We start from the raw sequence: 23408 nt of genomic DNA, 5'->3' as shown, positions 1-23408 counted from the left end.
AGGACCCTACCCAACTCTGGGCACACTTGGGGGGCAATGCTGCAGGTGCTGCGAGTCCTCTGCCCCACAGCAGGGAGAGTGAAGAGCCCAGAGAGTGGTGCCAGGCTCAGCACTGCCCCAGCTGCTTCCCTGCCAAATCCCTGGGCATGGAGGAGGCAAACCCCCACCTCACAGTCTGCCCCAGTGAGAGCCTTTTCCTCAAGCCCCAGAGCAGTTGGGGGGCAAGGAGGGGTTGCCACTTCCTTAGTGGGGGGCTCTGCCCAGGACCCTGCTCTGGTCCTCAGCCCCTCACAACCCCCTTTCCCCACACAGACCACACAGCTTACACGGGTTTACAAAGCACATTGGTTGAAGGGAACTGAACTCAGTGAAAAGATAAATCCAACCACGCGGCACATCTGAAAAAAATAAATTACTTTCAAAATACCATCATTTGCTGGGGCTGGGCTGGGTTTGCCTCCCCCGGATCCACTGCTGGCTGCAGCTCCAGACCCAGAGCTGTGGGCGCTGACTGCGCCCTGAGCTTCTACGAAAATACTCTGTTCTGCATCCCAGGGCCTGACACAGGGAGCCCCGGGGTGAGTGCGGAATGCAAACCCACCTCCTCATGTGGGCAGGGGCTTCTGCCCATCAGGGGGAACCCCTGTGCAGCCGAGGGGGGGACCCAGGAGGTAGAATAATTAGTGATGCTCATCATCTTGCTCCACAGCAGCCCCTTCCATCCTTACTCATTCAGTGATCTGCTGGGACATGCCTCCCCTACCTGCAGCTTCAAGTCACCAGGTGCAGGGTGCAGGCAGGGACAGGGGGGCAGCAACAGAGCCAAGGCAGGTGCAGCAAAGGCTTCTGGACATCCCTGTGTTCCCCAAGCCCAGTGGGAGCCATCCCTCCAACTGTGGGGGGGCCTGGCTGGGTGCTGCAGCCCCTCTTAACCCCACCAAGCCCCCACAGCCCCACCAGCCTTGGCTACAACATGTTGTAGTAGGCCATCTCCTTCATGGCCTGCTCGGCCAGCGTGTGCTCGTCTGGGGGGTTGCCCACAGCCCCGTAGCCGTAAGAGTTCTCCTCCTCGAAGTCATCCATCTCCTGCTGGCCATCCAGCTCGGCGTGGTCAGCCCCAGCCAGCTCCATCATGGCATCTAGGAGTCAGCACAAGGACACGGAGTGATGGACCTGTGGGGACCACAGCTCCCCCCTCCCTGGGTTTGGAGCCCAAAACTCCCTGGGAGCCACAGCCCTGCTCGATGTGGGCTGCTTGTGGGGGTAGCCCTTGGGTGAGAAGGCATGAACTTCCCACAGCCACCACGGCACAGCCCAGCTCCCAGTGCTATGGGCGCTGCTGGGGGCAGTCACGATGCCCAGTCCGCGCCAGGGACCCACCTTGGCTGTCCAGGCTGATGTCCATCACCCCATGCTTGACCTTCATGTGCCGGCTGAGGTTGCCCTTCAGGTTGAACTTGCTGGAGCAGTAGGGACACTTGAAGGGCTTGCTGCCAGCATGCAGGTGCATGTGTCCCAGCAGGTTGTACATGCGGTTGAAGGACTTGCCGCAGACCTGCCGGCAGCGTGCCCACGGTCAGCCCCCAGAGCTGCCAAAGGCTCTGCAGCGCAGACCTGGCCCCCAGGGTCCCCTGTGGCTCCCACCAAGAGTAATGGGGCTGCTCCCCTCCTGGAGTCCCCTGTGGCTCCTGCCAAGAATAATGGGGCTCCCTCCCACCTCCCACTCTGTGGGCGGGGGGCTTGGGGATGCAGTGTTGATGCTGTTGGAAGTTCCAGAGCATCCAGCACTGGTCAGAGAGAGGCACTGGTTGTCATTTCAGCAGCAGCAATGCTCCCATCACAGCTTGGGGCAGATATTCCATGCCCAAGCGAGCAGGGGAGGCATCACAAAGCCACTTCCATGCCCAAGGGCCCAGCCTGGCCAGATTCCTGGGGGCATAGCACAGCAGGACCTCTGCTGCCCCATCCCCAGCTCCATCAGCCCCCCAGTCCCGCTGGTACCTTGCACTTGAACGGCTTCACCGGTGAGTGCACGATCATGTGGGTCTTGAGCGTCTGCTTCTGCACAAAGGTCTTGAAGCAAATGTGGCACTGGTAGGGCCGGACACTGGTGTGGATCAGCATGTGCCGCTTCATGTTGGCCTGGAGCGTGAACTCCCGCCCGCACACCTCGCACTTGAACTCCTTCACGCCCTGCCAGGGGTGGGAGAGCTGTGGGCCGGGGAGGAGCTTGGGCAGACCCCCAGGCACTGGGGACACACAAGTGGTGCCAAGAATGGAGAAGGGACCCCATGGGCAATGGATGGGCTCCTTGTGCTGAGCACAGCACGGAGCATATCTGACAGCCCAGCCACATGCAGGGGCTGTGGGCAGGGGCTGGACAGGCTCTGTAAGCACAGCTGAGTGCCAGCTTTGCTCTGGGGCTCAGCCCAATTGCTCCCCATTAAAGAGCCCCTGGAAAAGGGCAAACACCCACATACAGCCTGCCCAGAGGGGCTGTGAGAGCCCCTGGACAGGACCCCCCAGGTTACCCTGCAGCAGGTCTAAAACTCCCTCCCTGAGGAAGGGAACCCCCAGAAGGGCAGGGGCTGGGTCCCAGGGACCCCCTCACTGCATGTCAGTGACCCCAGCTAATGCCAGCCACAGGTGCTACTGCCCACCTGCACCACCCACCTCCTCCCAAGACTGGGGGCACTGGGCCACTCCTCTCCGCCAGCACCCACATCCAGCGCTGGCACATCTCCTCTGGGCACGATGAGGGCAGCACCCCAGAGGACCCTTAGCCCCTACCTTGTGCGTGAGCGAGTGCTGCTTGAGGTGGTGGATCTGGCTGAACTCCATCCCACACTCGGTGCAGACAAAGGGCCGGACATTCTGGTGCTTCAGCATGTGGTTCTGCAGCTGGCTGCGGTAGTGGAAGGACTTGCTGCACTCCAGGCACTGGTAGAGTGTGGGGCCCTGGTGCGTGGCCAGGTGCCGCTTCAGCTGGGTGAGCGTGGAGAAGTCCAGCCCGCACTCCACGCACACGTGGCAGCGCCCACTCTCGTGCTTCACCTCATGCGCCTTCAGCTCGCTGGGGTAGGCGAAGCCGCGGCCACAGAAGCGGCAGCTGTAGGGCTTGATGTCGGTGTGCAGCAGCATGTGCCGCTTCAGGTGGCTGGTCTGAGTGAAGGCTTTGCTGCACACCCCGCACTTGTGGGGCCGTGTGCCCTGGTGGGTCAGCAGGTGGGTCTGCAGGTGGCTGGGCTGCTTGAACAGCTTGTTGCAGTGTGGGCACGAGTGGGGCTTGATGCCGTTGTGGCCCAGGATGTGGGTCACCAGGTTGTACTTGGAGGTGTAGGACTTCTCGCACATGCGGCACTGCCAGCGCTTCTGGCGGTCCCCTGCCTCCACCAGGTAGGAGTCATCGATCTGCACGTTGATGTCCAGCCGGTCCAGCTGCGCCTTCCTGCTGTGCTCACTGGTGCCGCCGGCCGCCTCCAGCTCCCCCGGCTCCTGCCAGCCACAGCCCTGCTCACTCTTCACCTGCTCGGGGGATGCTGGCACAGGGGCCTCTGCTTCACCAGGGGATGGGGCGCCCTCCTCGAAGGTGCCCACGGTTTGTGGGGCCCCCACAGTGCTGCTGGCCAGGTCACTGCCCCTGTGCCGGCGCTCGGTGCCCTCCAGCTCCCGATGCCGGCGCAGGTGCCGCAGGCGTCGGGGCTTCCTGCTGAAGGTGCCCAGGTCGATCATCTTCATGGCACCGCTCTGCACCGCCGACTCTGGGGGCTGGGGCAGATGGCCACGCTGCCCCTCGCCTTCCTCGTCCCCAGGGATGGACGCATTGTATGGTGGCTCAGCCTCCACCTCTGCCTTCTCACTCTTGACCTTGGGCACCAGCCTCACAGGTGGCCTCTTCCTCCTCCGGGCATGCTTCTCCAGGGAGGATTCTGCCTCCAGGGTGTCTTCATCCTGCCCATCCCCAGGCACCTGCTCCTCACCCTCAGGCTCCCCAGGCTCCATGGTGCCATTGTCCAGTTGCTCCCCAGCCAGCCCCGGGAAGAAGCCAGTAGGGGTGATGGTGGCCCCGAGCAGCTCATTATCGGACACCAGGCCCAGGACCGCAGCCTGTGCCAGGGACAGCACCACCACCGCGTCCGTCTGCGTCCCGCACTCGCTGAACCGATTCATCTCTTGCCGCCGGCCTATGCTGTCATGGCTGAGGAGGGAGAGACACGGCTGTGAGCCCCTGGCACCCACCAACACAGACACTGTGCCGCAGGGGCTCATTCCAGCCATCACTTCTTTCCTTAGTGAACCCCCAACTGACACGGGTGATGCCAGTGTGGGTCCCCAGCACCACACACCCCAGGATGCGGGGATGGAGTGGCTCCAGGGGTTTCCACTGTAGGGAGGAGCAGGGAAGCTTGGATCAGTGTCCACTGTCAGCCTCTCTGAATGGGCTATTAGTTCCTGGGGCTGGGGTTTGGCCGCTTGCGTGCCCTCAAGCTCCTAGGAGTGACTCCAGGGAACAAGTGCCCAAACAGTTTGGGAACTGGTCACAGCTGAGTGTGGCTCTGACCTCTGGCAGGAGCAGCAACAGCACAGGGAGCATGAGGGACAGGGCCCAGACCCACGAGGACCATCGGGGCACAGCCTGCCCAGCAGTGGGCCTAGGCACAGGCAGAGGCTGTGCTGGGCTCAGCACTGGTGGCTGGCACACTCAGCTTGGGGGTCCCAGCACCACCACAGCATCCTCCCCCTGCCAGCAGACAGTGAGGACAGGCAGGGATGAGCCTGGAGAGCTGCCGCTTCCTCCTGCTGAAGGAGTGTTCTCCTAAATACAATTATTCCTGCAGCTACAACAAAGAAATTCTGCGGGGGAGGTAAAAGAGGGATAAATTCTGAGCCAGATCCTGTCACAGTCCCAGGAGAACCTGCCCAACATGAGGAGATCGTGGGATGAATCTCCACTTTGGAGCAGGGAAACCCCACAGTGCCTGGGCATCATCCCTGCAGCCAGGTCAGCTGCAGGGACATGGAGCATGGCCGGGGACATCGGCCTCTCTGTGCTGCGGGCAGCTGCCGGCTCCTGCCGATCCCCGCACGGCCCCAGCTGTCCCCTCATGCCAGCGCCGTGCACACCCGAACACCAGCCACAGCACATGGGATGGGACGGGGAAGAGGGTGAGATGATGGGGAAGGTGAAGAACCAGTGTGAGGAAAGACAGAGAAGGGGAGCAACACCAACCGCAGGGGCTTGGCAGCTCGCAGACATCTGGGGTACGGGGACCCTCTTCGGTTCCCTCCCATCTGCTGGGCCACCACGGGGCTGGGACTGGCCACAGCACTGGTGACTCTTGGCCCAGGGTCAGACACACCCGGTGAGGGGACCCTGCCCAGGCTTGAGCTGCCAGGGGGATGCTGTGAGGGCAGGCAGGAGGAAGGTCTCAGCCAAGTACCCCCGTCTGCCCGGGCACCCCTTCCCCTGCCCGGGCACCCCGGAGAGCCAGTGGGCAGGGATCAGGGGCCGGAGGGACAGGAATGGAGGAGAGGGGCGAATTCAGGCTGCAGGGAGGAGACAGAGAGGAAGAGGATGGGGGTGGGAGAAGGAGGAGAAGGAAGGGGATGAGGGGGGGACTAGTGCGGAGGCAGCGAAACAAAGCAAGGAGTGGGGGAGGGCGGTGGCGGGAAGAGGAGGAGGGCTGGGAGGAAGAAAGGAATCAGTCAGGGAGGTGGCTGCTGGCGTGCACTGAACAGCCCCGGGGCCGTACCCCGCCAGCTGGAACCCCCTTTCCCGTGGGGCTCCATGGGGCCCCTGAGCTGCCCACTGCAGGCAGAAGGGACATGGGAGAGGGGACCCAGCTGCTCTGCCCACGTCCCCAGCACGGCAGAGGGGTCGGTGCCCCCCCCAGCACGGTGCTGGGTCTTTGCCCCCCAAAACAAGCACCACGAGACAAGGCGGCTGCAAGACCAACGCACTCACGTGTTCCCCAGTTACAAGCACCCCAAACCAGAGGCTTTTAGGGGAAAGTAAATGTGGATTCCTACTCTGGGCACTGGGAAAGGGAATGAGCTCTCCCTCCTCAGCAGGAAAACCAAAGCCTTGTGCTGCACAAACCTCTCTGCACTTGTCTCCACTGGACACACGAGCCCTGGGACACGGTATAGAAGATTTGCTGTGCGAGGCCACGGCGCTCCGGAGCTGCAGCTGCACAAACACCACACAGGGAAGCAGGAACAGGGCAGAGGCAGCTGTTTCACTTCCCGCTCTCACTTCCCTGTTCACGCCTCGGGACTTGCCAAGGCAGCTGGAAACACCGTTTCCCAATACACTGGCAAGTGAGGCGGGGTCATGTATTTCAGCTCCCCCAGGAAACTCCCAGCACCCCGGAGTGCAGAGCACTGCCAGCACCTCCATGCTCCACGGGAGCTGCTTCCAGCCTTGTCCAAGCAGCCGAGGCAGAGGCCCCGGGCCCATAGCCGTGATGGAGCGCAGTCCTGCCACAGCCACTCCCCCTGGGAGCAGGACAATGCCCAGGGCTGGAGCATGCAGAGCTCCCGAACACTGTGCAGGGACTCCTGTCCCAGTGCAGATCTCAGCAGTGACACAAGCACCTCCCCCAGCTCCTCCTCAGCCTAGACCTCCAGACCTGTGGCTGCACACGCAGGCATTCACCCACCAAGCTCAGGGTTCCTCTCCAGTGCTGCTGCTGGGAACCAAACCCTCCTACAGGCCTTAATAACCTTTAGTTTTCAAGTCCAGCCCTTTGGGCCAGGCTCGGGTCCCTCCAGCTCCTTTCCCGATGCAGACTCTCACCTGCCCATCCTTTTCCCACGTGGGGCATCGCACAGACACACTTGCCGATGTCCCCTCTGCCAGTGGCAAGTGCCGAGCTCCCAGTCCACTCATCCATCTCTCCCCTCTCCAACACCACAGGATGGATGCACCTGGGGCCAGCAGTGGTGGCTGCTGTCCCTGATCCTTTGGGGTTGTGAAATTTGGGTTTCTTTCATAATTTCTCCTCCCACTCCAAGGTTTCCTTTTGGTGCAATCTCTCCTCCCATCTTTCCCAACACAACTGGGAAGATCCAGGCTCTGCCCTGGCACATCCTGCAGACCCTGCCTTCCCTTGTCCTAGCTGCCCCTCTCAGAGCCTCCACCAGCTCCTCACTCACCACCTGGTCACTTAAAGTAGGGTTTTTTCATGGCTTTCACTTCTTTGTGCTATTTTATCTCTATTTCCCTCTCTTGTTCCATGATTAGCCCCCCAAATACTTCTCACTGGGTCCCTGTGGCAGCAGCATCTGCACAACAGGCTCTCCACTCCCAGCACATTCCTTGCTGGATTCCAGATTTTCCAGCCACCAGGCTAAGAGCTGTGTCTGTGGACACGTTTCCCTTCCCTTTGCTGTTTTACCTCCCTTGGTTTCACCCACCTGCCCAATCACTCATGCCAACACCTCACTTGGTCCTTTAGCCAGCGCCACCACTCTAGAGATAGGAGCCTGGTAAATCCTCAGTCGAGCAGCATGAAAATGTTACATCTGGTCCACAGAAGCCTCACCTTTGCACTCACAGGTTTGCCTGTAACACCTGGGACCCAAAAGGGTCTGAGCTAAAGGAGTACCCACACCCTCAGAGCCATCCAAGCCACAGCCCCACAGGAGCAGCTCCGGGAGGGACCACGGCCCCAGCTGCCCTGAGAGCCTCCACTGAGGCATTAGTGACCAATGACCCTTGTTTTCCACCTGGCTCCATTCCCGGCTCCTCTCACCAGCCCAGAGGCAAGCAGCAATCACCAGCTCTCACCCAAGCACTCCTGCAGGGAAGGGAAACCCAGGCACCCAAAATTCAAAGGGTTTGGGGAATTGATTTACTTCTCAGCTCTCCCAAAGAGCAGTGACATCCCCCCCACCCCACCAGGCATGCAGGAGCCCACCCTGCTGCCACTGCTCTGTCTTATCTCAGCTCATCAGGATAAGGGCAGCCACTTGAGCAGGTGCCAGAGCCCAGCTGGCACCAGTAGCAGTTTAAGTCACCTGGCCCCCTGCACAGGTTCCCAGGCTGCCTGACAGGCCTGGTGCCACGGGAAAGAGGACATTTAGGACTTGCTCCTGGCTATCCCCTTTGCAGGACCCACATTGTGGGACAACTACTGCAGGACCCTTTTGTAAAATCCTTTTCAGGACCCTTTGTAGGATTCCTATTCCAGGTCCCTTGTGTGGGACTCCCATTGCAGGACCCTCATTACAGGGCTCTCTGCAGGACTTCTCTGCAGACCCTCTGCTGCCAGTGCCTGGGGCGTCCTGGGAAGTTCCCCAGGGACAGATGTGGTGGCACAGACCTTGGGAGAAAAGCTCCCAAGGCACAGGATCGAGCCCCAGGACAAAGTGAGACCCTGGGCGTGGGGGAGGCTCAGTGGGGAAGGAGGCAGTAAAACTGTTCAAGACTTTTTACCAGAAAATGGCTGATAATGGATCTGATATTTGTGAGAAAACCTTTGATTTTATTTTCCTTTCTTTCTCAAAAGCAGCCTTCATTTAAATTTAATAAAGGGGAAAACAGGCTTTCATCTTGCCTGCAGATTTCACATAAAGCTGCTCAACCCCCCACAATTCTACACAGAAAAATGTTGTTTTCCTGAAACTCAGAACTAAAATTATTCCTAAACCTGACCCAGTGTCTGTCCTGCACCAGCCCAAGGATTTGGGGGTCACCTTGGCTGCACTGCCTGGCCCTGGCTCTGTGTTGGTGGTGTGTGCCAGGGGCTCACCCAGAGAGTGGCTCCAGACACTGTGGCAGAACCGAAACTGGCACTTCTTGCCCTGGAACTGACCCTGATACAGAGGAACTGCTGTAAAAATGAGCCAAAGCTCTGAGAAATGGGCAGGAGCCATGGGGGCCAGGTGGTGCTGCTGCCACAGAACACAAATACCTGTTTAAATTCAGTCGGTGTCTCCACACCAGATACTGTCAAACTACATTTTTGAAGGAAAACTTTTGTTTTAAGGAAAACTTCTGCAGAAAAAAGAAACCTCCACTGTCAGTGGATCAGAGAGCGGCCGTTCCCTGCAATCTCCAACCGGTGACAGACGTGCCATCACGTGTGCCACTGAAGTGCTTCTGGGTGGAGGAAGAGTAGTCTTTGGGGGCTTTGGCTTCACAAAACAAAGGACACAACCTGGGATTTGCAGCAGGATGTTGATAATGTTTTTAGTAAGAGCAGGTGGAAAACCAGGTTGGGGAAAGTGAGGCTCTGGGACAGACAAGGGCTCATGGAGGAGCGGGTGTTATCAGAGCACATCAAACCCTCCCCAGCCTCTTCACGGGTGCTTCCTCTGAAAATATTCCATGGAACTGGGGTGTTCTCACTCTGACCACTGTGTCCATCGATCAAAGGTAAATATTTACCCCTTTGAAGATGTATGGTTATTGGCAAACTCTGACTGGGAGGGAAAAGGGAATGGCTTTCAAATAACCAGAGGTTACCAGTGCTGCAGAACAAAAGTGTGTGGAGCACAGAGCTGCCTGGTTCCTCCATTATCTGCCCAGGGATATGGGATCCACCAGTGGGAACTGGGGTGAGAGGGTCAGGCTAAGGACAGCAGGTGCTGTGGCTGCTCACTGCAAAGGGACAGAGCTGCCATCCCAAATGCTCTTCCCAGCACACAGACAACTGTGCTGAGCTGTGATGTCCCACTCCTGCTTCCTGTTCTGCTGGAAATCCACTTTTTCCTCCTTCTGACACTGAGGCTCTATCCCTCTGCTCCTCCATCCCTCCAGCCTCCAACCCTCTTCTCCTCCATCCCTCCAGCCTCCAACCCTCTTCTCCTCCATCCCTCCAGCCTCCAACCCTCCATCTCTCACTTCTCTATCCCTCTGTTACTCTATCCCTCTGTTCCTCCATCTCTTTGCTCCTCAATCCCTCTGCCCCTCAGTCCCTCCACCCCTCCATCCTGCCAGCCTCCATCCCTCTGTTCCTCCATCCCTCGCTCCCCACCCCCAGTATCCTCTGCTCCTCCATCCCTCCAGTTGCTCCCTCATTCTTCCCGTTTCCCTGGCAACGCCCATCTCGCGCCGAGATCTGTCCCCTCTCTCCCTCTTATCTTTCTCCTCTCTCTTTCATCTCTCTCCTAATCTCCCTCTCCATTCTGAACCTCTGTCCTTTGCTTCCTTTCTCTCTCTCTCCCGTTTCATCTCCTCCAATGCCTTCTCTATCTCAGGGTTACAATTATTTGAATCTCACTTTAAAGAAATGATCTATTACTTAACCACTGGGCCCTACCCTCCTGCCCTCCTGCAGCCCACACGCCCGGCACAGGACCCCTGCCCACACCCCAAAGTGCCTCTTGGCCGAGGATGATGGGGTGACAGTGCCCTGCCACCCCTTCTCCAGCACCTGACAGCCATGACCTCCAGCCCCCTCTTGTCCAGTCTGGACTTTTTCCAAAAGAGATTGGACCAGATGATCCCTGAAGTCCCTCCAAATCTGGGATTACATGACTCCATGATCCTAACAGAGCCAGCATAGAAGCCAGCAGCTCCTGTGCCATAGATCACCCTCAACTTCTATGTTATATCAAAACAAGGGGAGACTAAAGTTCAGGGGGAAAAGGTGTTTCCTGAAAATCAGAGTTCCTGATTGCATCCATTTGGCCATGGGGGTAATGGAAAGATGGGAGAAGACAGGCTGCTCTGGGCTCTGGGGCCAGTGGGAAGGAGCAGGGAGCCTGGCTCTGACTTGGGGTTACTTCCGTGGGACTCCTGTGTTTGTTGTGGCACAGCCAGGAGCCCAAAGGAGCAGGCCTGTGGCCACCAGCGCTGTCCCTGCTCTGGGGAGGTCTGCCATGGGAGGAACTTCCCATGGGCTGAGCCAGAGCAAATGCTGGAGCTAGCATTTTGCTCTAGCCAGGGGCTGGAAAACCTGTACTCTCTGAGCAGTCAAAGGTGCATCAAAACTGCACCAAAACCTCACCAAAGTTGCATCAAAACCGCACGAAAGCCCCACTGAAGCTGCACCAAAGCCACCAATGGTTCACGCCCAGAGTGGTGCCCAGGCAGGGAGCATTTTGGGAAGGGGATTCTTCTTGGCCCCACCTGCCTTCCCAAGGAGCTCCTTTTGTTGTGCCACAGGGCACAACATCTCCTCCCCAGCAGACCAAATCGATCACGCTTCAGGCCTGATCTTCCAGCCCTTCTGCCCTCAGAGCCCTTCCCTGAGCATGGTGCCAGGGCACCAGGGGAGCGGTGACAGCGAGCGGAGCTGCTGGTGGCACCTGGAGCAGTGACACTGGGACCAGCCTCATCTACTGAGCAAAGGGCTTCCTCAGAGCCACCAGAATCACCGTGGCCTTAGGGATGTGTGAGAGACTCTTCCTGTCATTCCTCTGTGGAAGGGACTGAACCCTGGCACCTTGTGTCCCTCAGATCTGAGTGCAGTGACTGAGCATGACCAATGCACACCCTGCACACCAAGCACCTGACACTGCTCTGTCCTGGCACATCCCATGTTTTCTCATGGGGTCCTTGCGTGAGCCCCCCATTCCCCTTTGGAACAAACATGGTCCCTCTAGTCCCACCCACGTGCATGCAGGTATGTGTTGCAGCAGAGAAGTCCAGGATGTGCCTTTAGAGCTTATGGTCACATCATCCCTAAAAATGCTGCTGCTCCTGAGCCCCAGAGGCAGGAAGAGCCTTTAAATCAGGTAACTGGTGTTGGGTGAGCCGAGGGAGAGGGGCTGCTGCTGCCTATACCCTCTCTGGCAGCACAAGCACCCAGAGCCCAGCCAAGGCAGAACTGACCCCAGATCCCCCTGGTGCTCCAGGGGCTTGTCAGGGGTTTGGGACCGGCAGTGTACGCAGCACTGCCAGGAGCAGGGAGGGCCCCCAGCCCCGCTGCTGTCCCAGCCTGGCTTCAAAGGCTCCACACAGAATCCTTGCTCTGCCTTGGAAAACAATTTTTGCTTTTAAATGAAATAAACAGGGAAAGAAAAGACTTTCAAGTTCCTCCTTGCTGTAACGGCTTCTCCCCGGCACAGTCCCTTTCCTCTCCGAAAATAGCCGAGCTATTCAAAAGAGATGCGAGAAGAAAAAAAGGAACTGAATAGAGGAAAAGGGAAAGAAAAAATGGAGCCCCAAGGGGGTGGAGAAAAACAGAATGAAAAGACAGCAAAAGTAAAGAAAAGGGATGAAAAATAAAGGAGGGGGAAGAGAGAGACAGACAGAGGAGCTTTGAAAGGAAAGAATGCTGCCAGCCTGAATACAGGGAGCAGGAAAAAAGGGCCCTGAAAAGAAAGAGCCGGCTGGAATGACCTCTCATTCAGGGCTGTGCCAATCACCGCCGCGATGGAAATCCTTTCTTCTTCCCTGCATTCTCTCTCTTTCCAGCGGAGGCAGAGGGAAGAGGAAGAAAGGGGAGCTAATTCTCAGCATAGCAGAAAATAAATCTGCTCTTTGCGAAGACCCTGAAAGGCGCCGAGGCACTGACAAACCCGTTCCCACCACTCACACATGCAGATGGGGACAGAAGGGAAATGGGACTGAGCAATGCTGGGCCGGACTACCTTCACCACCTCACTATTCCTCTGGAAAATGAAGGAGCAAACACCCCAAGCAAACAAATCTGTAGGAACAAGTGTGAATTCAGGTCAACCCCCAAACCTTGCAGGGAAAGATGAGGGATGGTTGTGGCAGAGGCAAACCCAGGGGCCTGATGCTGGGCTAGGTCCTGCAAGGAGCAGGGGGCAAAAGGTGGGTGCAGCCCCCTTCACCCTGCAAGCCCCAAACCCCCCAGCACCCACCCTTGCCTGGAAAGACCCAACATGGCTTTCACCCGGGTCTCTGACTCCCAGCACTGCCCCGGTTCATTCGGCATCTTCAGCAGTGGCAGGGGTTAACAGACCCGCGTGCGTGGAGATGGACCAAGGTGCCCAAACATCCCAAATGAACCAAAGTGCAGGGGGAGAGCAGCGCTGGAATGCGGGACAAAGGGAGGTGACACCCAGGGGGAAGAAAACACTGGAGATGGAGCCCACCAGGACAGCAGGTTCTCTGGGACAGAGGCAACAGGCACCCTGGTGTCCTGTGATGAGTGAGTGATGTGATGGTGACCCAGGCGTGATGCCATCCACCCCCAAAGCAGCCTGAGGCTGAGGTTGAGAGGAATGTCCTGAGCTCATGTGGCATCACTCCTGCTTGACACAGCTCCTGCTTAGCATCCCCAGGCCTGGGGTTAATCATAAACTGCCGGGGCTTCGGGGCAGAGCCATAAATGTGGCTGGAGGTCTGAGGAGACAACACACAGGCAGGAGGAGTTCAAGAACCCTGGTGTGTGTGACCCAGCTGGCTGTAAAAGGGGAAAACCAACCCCAAATGATAAAAATAGGAGATGTGTATCCCCTCAAAGGGAACAGGCTGCCTGGTGGGATGTGAAACAGCTGCTCAGGTGCAAGGGAAGATCCCCACAGTGGGAAGGGTCTCACTTAAGGGTGTTACTTTCAAGAGCATTGCTGCCCTTATCCTTGGGAACAATTTTAGTCCAGTTTTGATATTCCCATGTGTGGAGCCTGTCCATTCTGCAGGACGGTGGCTCCTGGGCCCGGCTGTCCCTGTCTTTCCCAGGCTCTGTCCTGTGCTGGCCTGTGAGGACAGAGGAATGGAAACACGGGGCCAGCCCAGATCCATTCATGGCACCAGCAATGTCCAACCAGAGTTAAAGGCAGAGAGGAAGGTGAACAGCCCAGACCACATGTGAGTCCGCTGACAGGTTCAGTCTTCCCACATGCTGGACACTGGGAAGCACCCCCTGAGCTCCTGCACCCGGACAGATGTTACCCCTCACCACCAGCCCCGAGGCAAACAGAGAACTTCAGCACAGCCCAGTACGGGCAGACACAGCTCCCCACTGCTCTCCTACTGCTTATCCCAGGCAGAAGGCAAGGGGATCCCAGAGCCCTGCAGGGCTGGGCGCTGTCTGCTCCCCACAGGGATGTTGTGCCCCCCACAGCTGGGCATCGCTGAGCTCTGCCATCATCCCTGCATCTGCTGTCCCTGCTGCAGGGCTGGGTAATAAGTTAATAATAGCTGAGGGGTTCTAATTTGAGCGTGATAATTAATACTCGACCAGATTATCTTCCACAGGTATGTCTGCTGGTCTTGCAGCCACTCCCGGCTCCGGCGGCTGGGGAGGGCTGCACTGGGACAGGAGAGGGGCTTCAGGGCACGGGGACACTTCATGCTGTGTCTGCTCTGTCAACTCCAGATTTTGAGGTTGTTCTGCCTTGGAGAAACTGCCCCTGTGTGCCACAGCCCCCAGGACATCCCTCAGCACAGCACCAGCAACTGTGGTTTGCCTCAGTGATGGGGAAGGTCTCAGTGAGTGAGGCACAGCTGAACCAGCATGGGAGATACCGACCTCCAGCTCTGTGGCTCAGGAATCACCTCTGGCACAAGGAACCCGCTGTGGAACTCGGCCCACACAGCCCAGTCACAAACACAGTCAGTCCCATTTCCTACAGACCCGAGGTGAAGAGAGGGGAGAGAATCGGAGCTTTCCACCGTGGGCAGGAAGAGGCATGGGCAGGAACTGGGGAGCACTGAGACCCCTTCCACCCACACCAGGCACTGGACCAGGCCACCTGGGAATGTCCCACTCCCAGTTTTCCAATAACAAGGCTCTTCGACAACCCTGTCACACGGTTACAGGAACAAACCCAGCTGCACAGCTGCCAACGCCACTTCTACTTTCAGATCCCCAAGGTGGGAAATGTTTCGGATCCTTTTCTGCACAGCTGAGCAGGTCAGGGATGAGAGTTTGAGAGGCTGGGTTGGACAGATGGAGCAGGAGGCACCGTACAAAGGTCCCTGCTGATGGCAGTTCATGAATGCCCAGCTCAGGAGTGACCCAAGCCAGGTGTGGAAAACATGGTATCCCCATATAGCCCAAAGCCAGCTGTGCCTGCTGCCCCCCACAGCACCAGCCTGTCTGTATGGCCAATGTCTTTGAGATCCACAGCAGCAGAGGACTTGGCTGTTTTTCCTGGGGGGAAGGCAGAGGTGTCTGGTCTGGGGATACTGTGCTGGCTGCACGCTGCTGCCAGGTCACAGGGCCAGGGTAAAATGCAAGTCCTGCGTATTGCACGTGTGCTTTTGTGTGTCATCATGCTGTGAAAGCTCCTGCAGTGCTCCTGACTCCGGGCAGAGGCCAGGATTTTATAAAAAAATACACATATTTATCTTTTGAGAAGGAGTTAATGGGGTCTGGCCCTGCTGTCCGGAGTGTGTTGCAGTGGCTGGACAGTTGACAGGGACACAACCTGGCACACCGTGAGCTCGCTGGGAGCAATGCCCAGCGCCCTGCAGCTTGTGGCTGTCCCATTCCTGAAAATGGAGTCACTGCTGGATGAACCTGGCCTGGGAGCTGCCGTAGGCACTGGGGGATGGATCACCTGCCTGGCATAAAGTGCTCAGATAGGGCTTGTTGGGTGATACAGGGAGATGCAGTGGGCAAATCCCGCTCGTGAGCAGGAGGGTGGGGATATTTGCACCATTTACTCATCCTAATTAGTATTTCCCAAGGTCTCAGTGAGGCTGGGCTGTCTCTGCCTTGGTTCTGGCAGCCCTGGCTTGCCCTGGGGCCTGCACCACTTGCCCTCTCCCATTGTCATCCCAATCTACACAACCCCTGTACTTCACGCCCTTCCTTCTCACAGCCAGAAAGTCCCATAAACACCCACAATATTCAGCTGTTGAAATAATTTCCTTCTATGTGTCCCTTGTTGATAATCACAAAACCAAACCAAATCACTGAAGCCCACATAGATCAGGGCTAGTCTCGGCAGGTGAGCTCAGCGATGGCCCAGCCGGGCTCTGCTGGTGCCCAAGCAGAGCGGCCAAGGCGCAGATGGGGATGGATGGGAAGGGATTCAGCAGAGAGACTCAGCGCTCTGATGGAGGAGGCTCGTCCAGCTCTGCCTATGGTTCTGCCTCTGAGAAAGCATTTTTTCTCCAGAGGGCACTCCTGGCCCCAGGTCAGAGCTCCTCTGAGGGGCATTAGCTCCCAGTGAGCTGGTGCCCCCTCAGCCATGGGCACATGTGGGCCAGGGATGGAATCATGGAACCACTAAGGCTGAAAAGCCCTCTGAGATGATGGAGTCCAACCGTTCCCCAGCACTGCCAAGGCCACCACTAAACCATGTCCCCAAGTGCCACGTCCACACTGCATTTGAACACTTCTAGCGCTGGTGACTTAGTGCACAGCAAGCACAGAGTGGCCACGGCAAGGACAAACTGATGGCTCTGGAGCAAAGCCAAAGGCAGAGCCAGGAGGGCGGGTCAATCTGTGCCTGGGAAGGGCGACTCTCAGCCGGCTCAATAAATGAACAAAGAATTGATGGGCATGCAGCAGGGAAATGTTTGAGTTGGGAGTTTAGGACGCCTATATTTTGCATGGCAGAGGGGTCAGGACTCAGAGTAGAAAGTCCTTTGTGAGGAAGGAGAGCCTCACAATCCCTGTGGATTGACTGGGAAGAGAAGCAGCTCCCTGGAACATCCATCCTAACCACAAAAACAATTCTTCCCAACAGCAGCCGCCAGCCAGGCTGGTCCTGGGCATCCCCAATCCACCCAGCCAGTACTGGATGTCCCTGATCCTCCCAGCCAGTCCAGAATGTCCCTGATCCACATGCAGCATCTCTTGGAGAGGTTGGGATGAGAAGGCCAGGCTGCCCTGAGGTTTTTGTGATCTCAAAGGTCCTTTCAAACCAAAATGATTCCGTGGTTCCAGGGAGAAGTTTTCCCTTGAGAGCAGCCCATCACAGGCTGGACAAAGGGCTCCTCAAGGGAAACCTCCTGACTCTGTTCTCCAGCTTGCTCATGGATTCCCAGTCCTGAGCCCAGAGGAACTGGCAACCACCCAGCCTCCAGTTTAACCCCCAAGCCAGAGGCTGGTGCTGCGGGACATGGGGAGGGCCCTGGGATGGTGGGTGTGGGAACAGACTGGAGGTGAGAGAAGAGAAAAGCTGCCAGGGAGCACACCAGGATTAAAACTTGAAAGTAAAAGAAGGGGAGAGACAGAGCTGGTTAAACCGGGATAACATGGTGAGGGACAGGGTGCCAGGAGACAGCCGGAGAGGGGAGAATGGCCTGACACCATAGAGAATGAGACGATGCTGCTGCTGAGAAACAGGAAAGATAAATTTAGAGGCAGTGGTGAGAGCTCTTCCTCTGGAAGCTCTGCCTGTCCTTCCTCCCCCTCTTCTCCTTCGCCAGGTCACCCCCAGCATGGGCAGGATGCGGGCTCCAGCCTGCTGTGGCTCTGATGGCTGGGGCCAGTCTCAGCTGTGCCCAGGGAGGGACCCTGGCCCTGCCACGGGGCCGACTGGACAATGAAGGCTCCCTGCAGAGCATGAGCAGCCCCTCACCATCCCATCCTGGCGCCGTTTGTGGCTCCCACCCGCAGTCCCCAGGAAATTCCAGTTCCCCAGCCACAGCTCCCAAGCCCAGCATGTCGGGGTGTGCACTGCTCAGGCATGAACGCGGGTCCCCGTGGACAAGAAGTGGAAGTAAAACAATGAGCATGGCTGAGTGCTGCTTCCTCCTCCCAGCCCGCTCTTCCCAAATGCACATGCTGCGGTGCTGCCTGGAATGGCCTGGCTGGGTGTGCTCTCTGCCAGAACCAGGCTGTGTCAGTGTCTGGAGAGGAGAAAGCTGCAGGAAGACCTTAGAGCTCCTTCTAATGCCTAAAGGGGCTCCAAGAAAACTGGAGAGGGACTTTGGACAAGGACCTGGAGTGCTGGGAAGAATGGCAGCAGAATGACAGAGGGCAGGGAATTGTCACAGGTTGCCCAGAGAAGCTGTGGCTGCCCCATCCCTGGGAGTGTCCAAGGTCCAGCTGGATGGGGCTTGGAGCAACCTGGTGTTGAATCTCCAGGGCCACAAGATGTACCTTGTCCTACCAGACCCTCCTACCTCTCACAGCTGCGGTGTTCCCCAGCACCCCATTATCCCTGGGTTATCCCTGGAGACAATCTGGAGAAGATTTGCATGAACTTTCTGCAAGTTTGTCTTTGCTTTGCACAACAGGGCACCCAGGCATTGGTCACTTTTCCTTTAACTAGAAACTGTGACAATTTGCAGGGAACATTGTCCAAACACTCTGAGGACCAGGAGATGACAGCACAGGGACACTGTAGAGCCACCCACAGGTGCTGACATACTGTTCCTGTTAATCTTCATTAGAAATACTCGACTGTCACTCAAACGACAGATGGACAGCTGTGAGGAAAGGCCAGGAAAAGTCAAAAACATGTTTCTTCCCTTTAATTTAAAGTTTGGGAAAGAAAGTTCATCATTGATACAAGCTTTTTACAGGAGAGCCCTGTTCCTCTGTTGAAGCTGAAGCCAGGCGAGCAGAACAGCCTCCCAGATGTCTAAATCCAGACCCCCAAATACACAAATACAGACCTTCCTCCACGGCTCAGCAGGAGCCACCTCCTTCCTGACTGAAATGCCCCATTTCACTGTGTTTTGGGCAGAAATTGGGATTTAGGGAAAGCCATGCTGGGCACGGGCTGTGCCAAGTCTTCCCCCACACCAACCCCACTGCCACCTGCAGCCACTTGCCAGGATGAGGGAGAAGGAGGAGGAGGGTGTGCACGGGGCTGATGAGAAAATGTGGCACAGAGGAACAAAGGGAAAACACTTGTCACTGATCATGGTCTCTGTCCCCAAGGTCATGCCCTTTGGGAAGGGCTCAGTAGGGACCATGACTCATCCTGAGGACTCTAGCCACAAGCAGGACAAAGAATGGGACTGGGGCACTGCTGGCACATCGCATCCCGGCCATCCTGCAGCATTCTTCCAGCCCCACCACACCACCTCCATGGCACATGTGCCCTGAACAGGTATTTGGGGCATTCCAGGAGCTGGCACCTGAGCCCAGACAGGTGTACTCTGTGAGCCAGGGATGTGATGGGGCTTGGGAAACCAAATCTGGGAGTGGGTGGCAGAGGGAAGAGGGAGCAGCAGCAACAAATCCAGCAGGAAGCCACCTTGACACTAGGCTATCCCTCATCCCTGCACTGGCCCTGGCCTGGAAGACCCCCGGGACATGCCCAGAGACTGGGCACGAGCAGAGGCTGAGCTGGAGCTGACTTCTCCACAAGCAATAACAGTAAAATAAAGGAGTGCAGGCAGCGTCTCTCTCATGGGTTGTGATGCTGGCATGTTCCTGGCAGTACAAACCCACTGCTTTGTCGATCCCTCAGTATTCCCAGCTGCAGAGCAAAGCAGGACAGTGCCTGTGCTCCTCCCTCTCCACACCATGATTCCCAAACTAGTTGATAAATTAAAATGGCCCAATAAAACTGCCCAAAACACCTTATCAGGGATTAAACCAAGCCCAAAATGCCAACATGATGAGCCGGGACCCACGCCACCAGAGATGCTCCACTCCTGCTGCTGCAGGGACCCATGTCTGATCCTAGTCTGACCCTATGTGTCATCCCCCAAGTTTGACTGGGAATGTGTCCTGCGGTGTAGCAGAGCTTGAGCTCCTATTTCCCATTTTGGAGGGATACAGCGTGACCCATAAAGAGGGCACTGACACAAAGCCGCTTGCAGGAGAGGAGCTGGGCCCAGGCGAGGGGGACGTGCCTGTTCCACGGCCGTTTCTGCTGTGAGGATTTGTCACCCAGGGTGGGAGCAGGGGATGGTCACAGCCCGGCCAGTGCTGCCCCAGCTCCTGCTCCCAGCCAGGGATTGGGTACCCCTGAGACCTCCAAAGGGAATGCTGAGGCTGGTGCCTCCCAGTGACTTCTCAGGGTCCCCATGAGAGCCATGCCTGGAGTCTGCCTCCAACCCAAGATATATTTGTTCAATCCTGTGGCCAGCCTGAACACCCACAGGATTCAGCTGTGCTGTGTGGGAAGCACTTGGATCCATAGCTTGGTGGGGCCAGTTCAAACCTGGGACAGAGGAGCAACCAAGGCAAGCCTGGGAGCTTGGTGCGGGGAGTAGGAGTGTGGCATGGGATGCAAGATCATGGTGTGGGGCACAGGAGCGTGGTGTGGGATGTGGGAGTCTGATGGAGCTGCAGGCTTTGGACCTGGTGGGGGGGGGCTTCAGGCTCCGGCCCCGGAGGGAAATCAGGCTTAGGAGCTAGAGGGGGTCAGGCTCCAGTCCAGTGGAGGTCAGGCTCTGGGCTGCCCCCATCCCCCTGGTCACCCTCTTCTTCCTACACAGCTGCTCACAAGAAAAATCCTAAGGCTTGACTAATTAATTAAATATAACTAATTTATCCATCACACCCCGTTATGACCAGAGCTCCGGAGGGCCTTCACGCAGCTCCCCTCGGTCCCTTGCTTGGGCACAGAACTCAGAGACCCCCAGCCCGCATGGAGCCCCCACGGAGCACCGGGGGGTTCCACATTGGGACATCCTGGGGTGTTCCGGGACTGAAGGTGAAGCGGGGCCTGCATGTGTGTGTGGGACCAGCCCACAGAGTCACCCCCCACTCCCCACTGCATTTTACTCCCCCGGAGCACTTTGCCGCTGCGAGCATGGGGGACCCCACCCGGGACCCCTATCGCTGGCCGGTCGCAAACACCAGGAAACTCCCTAAACTTCGGGCACGGCGCGCGGGGACCGCACCCACGGTGCCGCCCGACCCCCGACCCCCCGAGCATCCCTCCCACGCGTGATACCGCCGCGGGGACCCTCCCTGCGCTGCTCCCCCCTCCCGCAACAGGTCAGGGCCCCCCGCCCCGCGCCCTCCCCGCAACTTTCCCGGCGGAGAAAGTTTGCGCGCGGCCACAGGGAAAGTTCTCGGGGGGGTTTCATGGGGAGGGACAGCCCAATGCACAGAGCTGGGACCCCCCGTCCTCCCCGCTCCTCCCGGTCCCTCCCGCCGCCATCGCTCCCGTCTCCGTCGCGCGGGGCAGGAAGGAGGCGACATCCCGGTGTCCCCTCTGTTGTGTCCCCTGTTGGAAGCGGGGTGGGTGGGTGGGCTTTAGGGGCACCGGGGGGGTCCGGTGAGGACTCACCGGCGGCTCCACGGGGCGGCGGCGGCGGCTCCGGGCCCGGCGCTGGGTGCGCAGGAAGGAAGAAGGAGGGAATGAGGCAGGGCTGACGTGAAGGGATGCAAAGCAGCTCCTCCTAACTCGCCCGCCCTTCATCTTCCTCCCCCTCCTCAACTTGCCCGACCAGCGAGAACCGCCCCCCCCCCCCCCCCCCGTTCATCAGCATCCTCCACCGGAGCCGGGGCTGCCCTCGGTACCAGTCTGGGGGGGTCGAAGGTGGGGGGAATGGGGGTGGGAGTGGTCGATGAGGATCCTATGCTCACACTGTCCCTGCATTATGTCCCCTCCAGCAGCACAGGGGTCATTTTCTACCTCACCCTTAATTTTGGGGGGTTGTGACCCCATAGAATGATGCCAGGAGAGGATGACCTTCTCAAGGGACCCCTATCTAGTTGGGCATTGCTCTCTTCTGCTACGGGGGTGGGAAAGGCCATATGCACCCCAAAAAGCTTGTAGGGATTGATGGCAAGGACTCCTCTCTCCCCAAAAATGGGATGAGATGAATTAGGGATGTTACAGGAATTTGAGGGGTTTGGGGGGGGGATGCTGTTCACCCAACACAAAGAGGTGGAGGAAAAGGCCACGGTGTGCAGGGTAGGGTGGCAGGAGATGGCCCGTTCCCAAAGGAAGGGAGTGAGATGGGATGTGGTATAGGAAGGGGAGCAGGTGATCCAAACGTTGGAGGGTTTGGGGAGGGGGGTGCTGTTGACTCCCCCAAGAAGGTAGAGGGAGAGGTTGAGCTACATGGCTGTGGGGATGTGGTGGCAGGAGGTAGCTGGTCCCCAAAGGGAGGGATGGGGATGAGATGTGGCATGGGAAGGAGAGTGGGTGGCAACAGCCAAGGATCTGCGGGTTGCAGGCTTTGGCTACCATCGTGAGGAGGAGGAGAAGGAAGAGTAGGAGGAGGAGGAGATTGAGGATGAGGAGGAGGAGGAGGAAGAAGAGGAGGAGGAGGAGGATGAGGATCTCCTCCCCATGGAAGAAGGAGCATGCGGAGGCAGCCGAGATTCGACTGGTGTGTCGGGAGATTCTCATCTCCATGGAAGCAGGTGGCGCCGGCCGGACTAATCGCGGTAGAGTTTGTCTCCACACGCAGCCAGCCCTTTGTCTGGGCTCACTTCTGCTTTTCTGTTTTGTTTTTTTTTTTTGTGTTCGTGGTGAAAACCGAGCTCCCTGCTCTGTCCCCGCTGCCACTGCCGGTGCTCACATCCCCCACGCCCGTCTGGGGGCTGCCCAGTATCCCGTCACGTCCCTGTTGCTGCCCGCCGGCCCAGCCTGGAGCCTTCTGGAGCCCGGACCCGGCTGGTGTCACCGGTCCCCAAACTGCCACTTCCCTCCCCACATTCTCAGCCCGGCCTCGCCCCGCACGTGGCCTGGAAACGGTTCTGCCTGCATAAATATTTGTCAATACTGATGGGAAGAGACGAGGCGCAGGGAGATTCACTCCTTTGAATTCCCGTGGGTGCCCCAGCCAGGGGGCACCTGGCGGGGCACAGAGCAGGGCATGGAGGGATACAGGGGAAGGGGCACAGAGTGGGATACAGAGTGGGGCATGGAGCAGGACACAGGGTGGGACACGGAGCGGGGAACAAAGCAGGGCACAGAGCGGGATACAGAGCGGGGAACAGGGCAGGACACAGAGTGGGGTGCACACTGTGACACGGAGCGGGGCCCGGAGCGGGACCAGGAGCGGGACCGGGAGCGGGACCCGGAGCGGGACCCGGAGCGGGACCGGGCGCAGCGGGCCCGAGGTCGGGACCGGCCCCGGCAGCTCCGGCTGTCAGGCAGCAGCTGCCCGTCCGCTTCAGCCAATCAGGACGCGGATTCAGAAGGATGCGGCCATCTCAGCCAATCAGAACGCGGATTCGGGAGGCTGCTGACTCAGCCAATCAGAACGTGGCGGATCGAGGCTGCAGCCGCCTCAGCCAATCAGGACGCGGGGTGTCCTGACCCGGTCACTCCGTGGCGCTTCCCTTTCCCTCTCCCCGTTCCTCCCAGCCCACCGAGACGGGCACTGACCCGGCTCTCCCTTCCCTCGATGTTCCCGGCGGTTCCGCCGGCACTGAGGAACCGTGTCCGTGCCCCCCGGATAAGGGCCCGTGGCTAGCCCCCGGTGCCACGCGGGATTGCCCCGCCCTTTTCTCACACTCCCCAGGACAGGGCGCTGTTGCGGGCCCTGGCCGGTGAGTACCCGCGCTGGGGGCAAGCGGGACCTGGCAGGGGCCGGTGAGCTCTGACCCCGCCGGTGCCCACGCGCACGCCCCCTTGGGGCAGGCAGAGTCGCTGACCCTTTAAAAGAGGGCGTGGCCGAGCTCCTCGTTCCGCCCCTGCGCGGCGCGCCGCTCCCG

General features: G+C 58.4%; 1 protein-coding gene across 4 annotated transcripts; it reads right to left on the bottom strand.

Annotated features, from left to right (window-relative positions):
• Positions 1-322: 322 nt before the first annotated feature.
• ZNF710 (zinc finger protein 710) lies at positions 323-21083 on the bottom strand. Of its 4 annotated transcripts, none has more exons than XM_032122855.1 (5): positions 21025-21083; positions 2674-4198; positions 2002-2193; positions 1381-1555; positions 323-1139 (listed from the first exon to the last, which is right to left on the bottom strand). In XM_032122855.1, the coding sequence occupies exons 2-5, from the start codon at positions 4168-4170 to the stop codon at positions 967-969; spliced, it is 2037 nt and encodes a 678-aa protein (XP_031978746.1). In that variant the 5' UTR covers positions 4171-4198; positions 21025-21083; the 3' UTR covers positions 323-966. The 4 variants fall into 4 exon arrangements, with proteins under 4 accessions (XP_031978746.1, XP_031978745.1, XP_031978748.1 ...); XM_032122854.1 differs by lacking the exon at positions 21025-21083 and adding an exon at positions 6800-7847; XM_032122857.1 differs by lacking the exon at positions 21025-21083 and adding an exon at positions 6800-7841 and having other exon boundaries at positions 2791-4198.
• Positions 21084-23408: the final 2325 nt, after the last annotated feature.

This window comes from Corvus moneduloides, chromosome 13, assembly GCF_009650955.1.
Source record: "Corvus moneduloides isolate bCorMon1 chromosome 13, bCorMon1.pri, whole genome shotgun sequence".
NCBI lineage: Eukaryota > Metazoa > Chordata > Aves > Passeriformes > Corvidae > Corvus > Corvus moneduloides.
This window is presented reverse-complemented; position numbering and strand designations above follow the sequence as displayed.

Coding starts and splice junctions, on each gene's coding strand:
- ZNF710 (XM_032122854.1), bottom strand. Junction 2,194..2,673: donor GCCCCCAGTCTTGGGAGGAG/GTGGGTGGTGCA, acceptor CACCCCTGGCAG/GGCGTGAAGGAGTTCAAGTG. Junction 1,556..2,001: donor TGAAGCCGTTCAAGTGCAAG/GTACCAGCGGGA, acceptor CGCTGCCGGCAG/GTCTGCGGCAAGTCCTTCAA.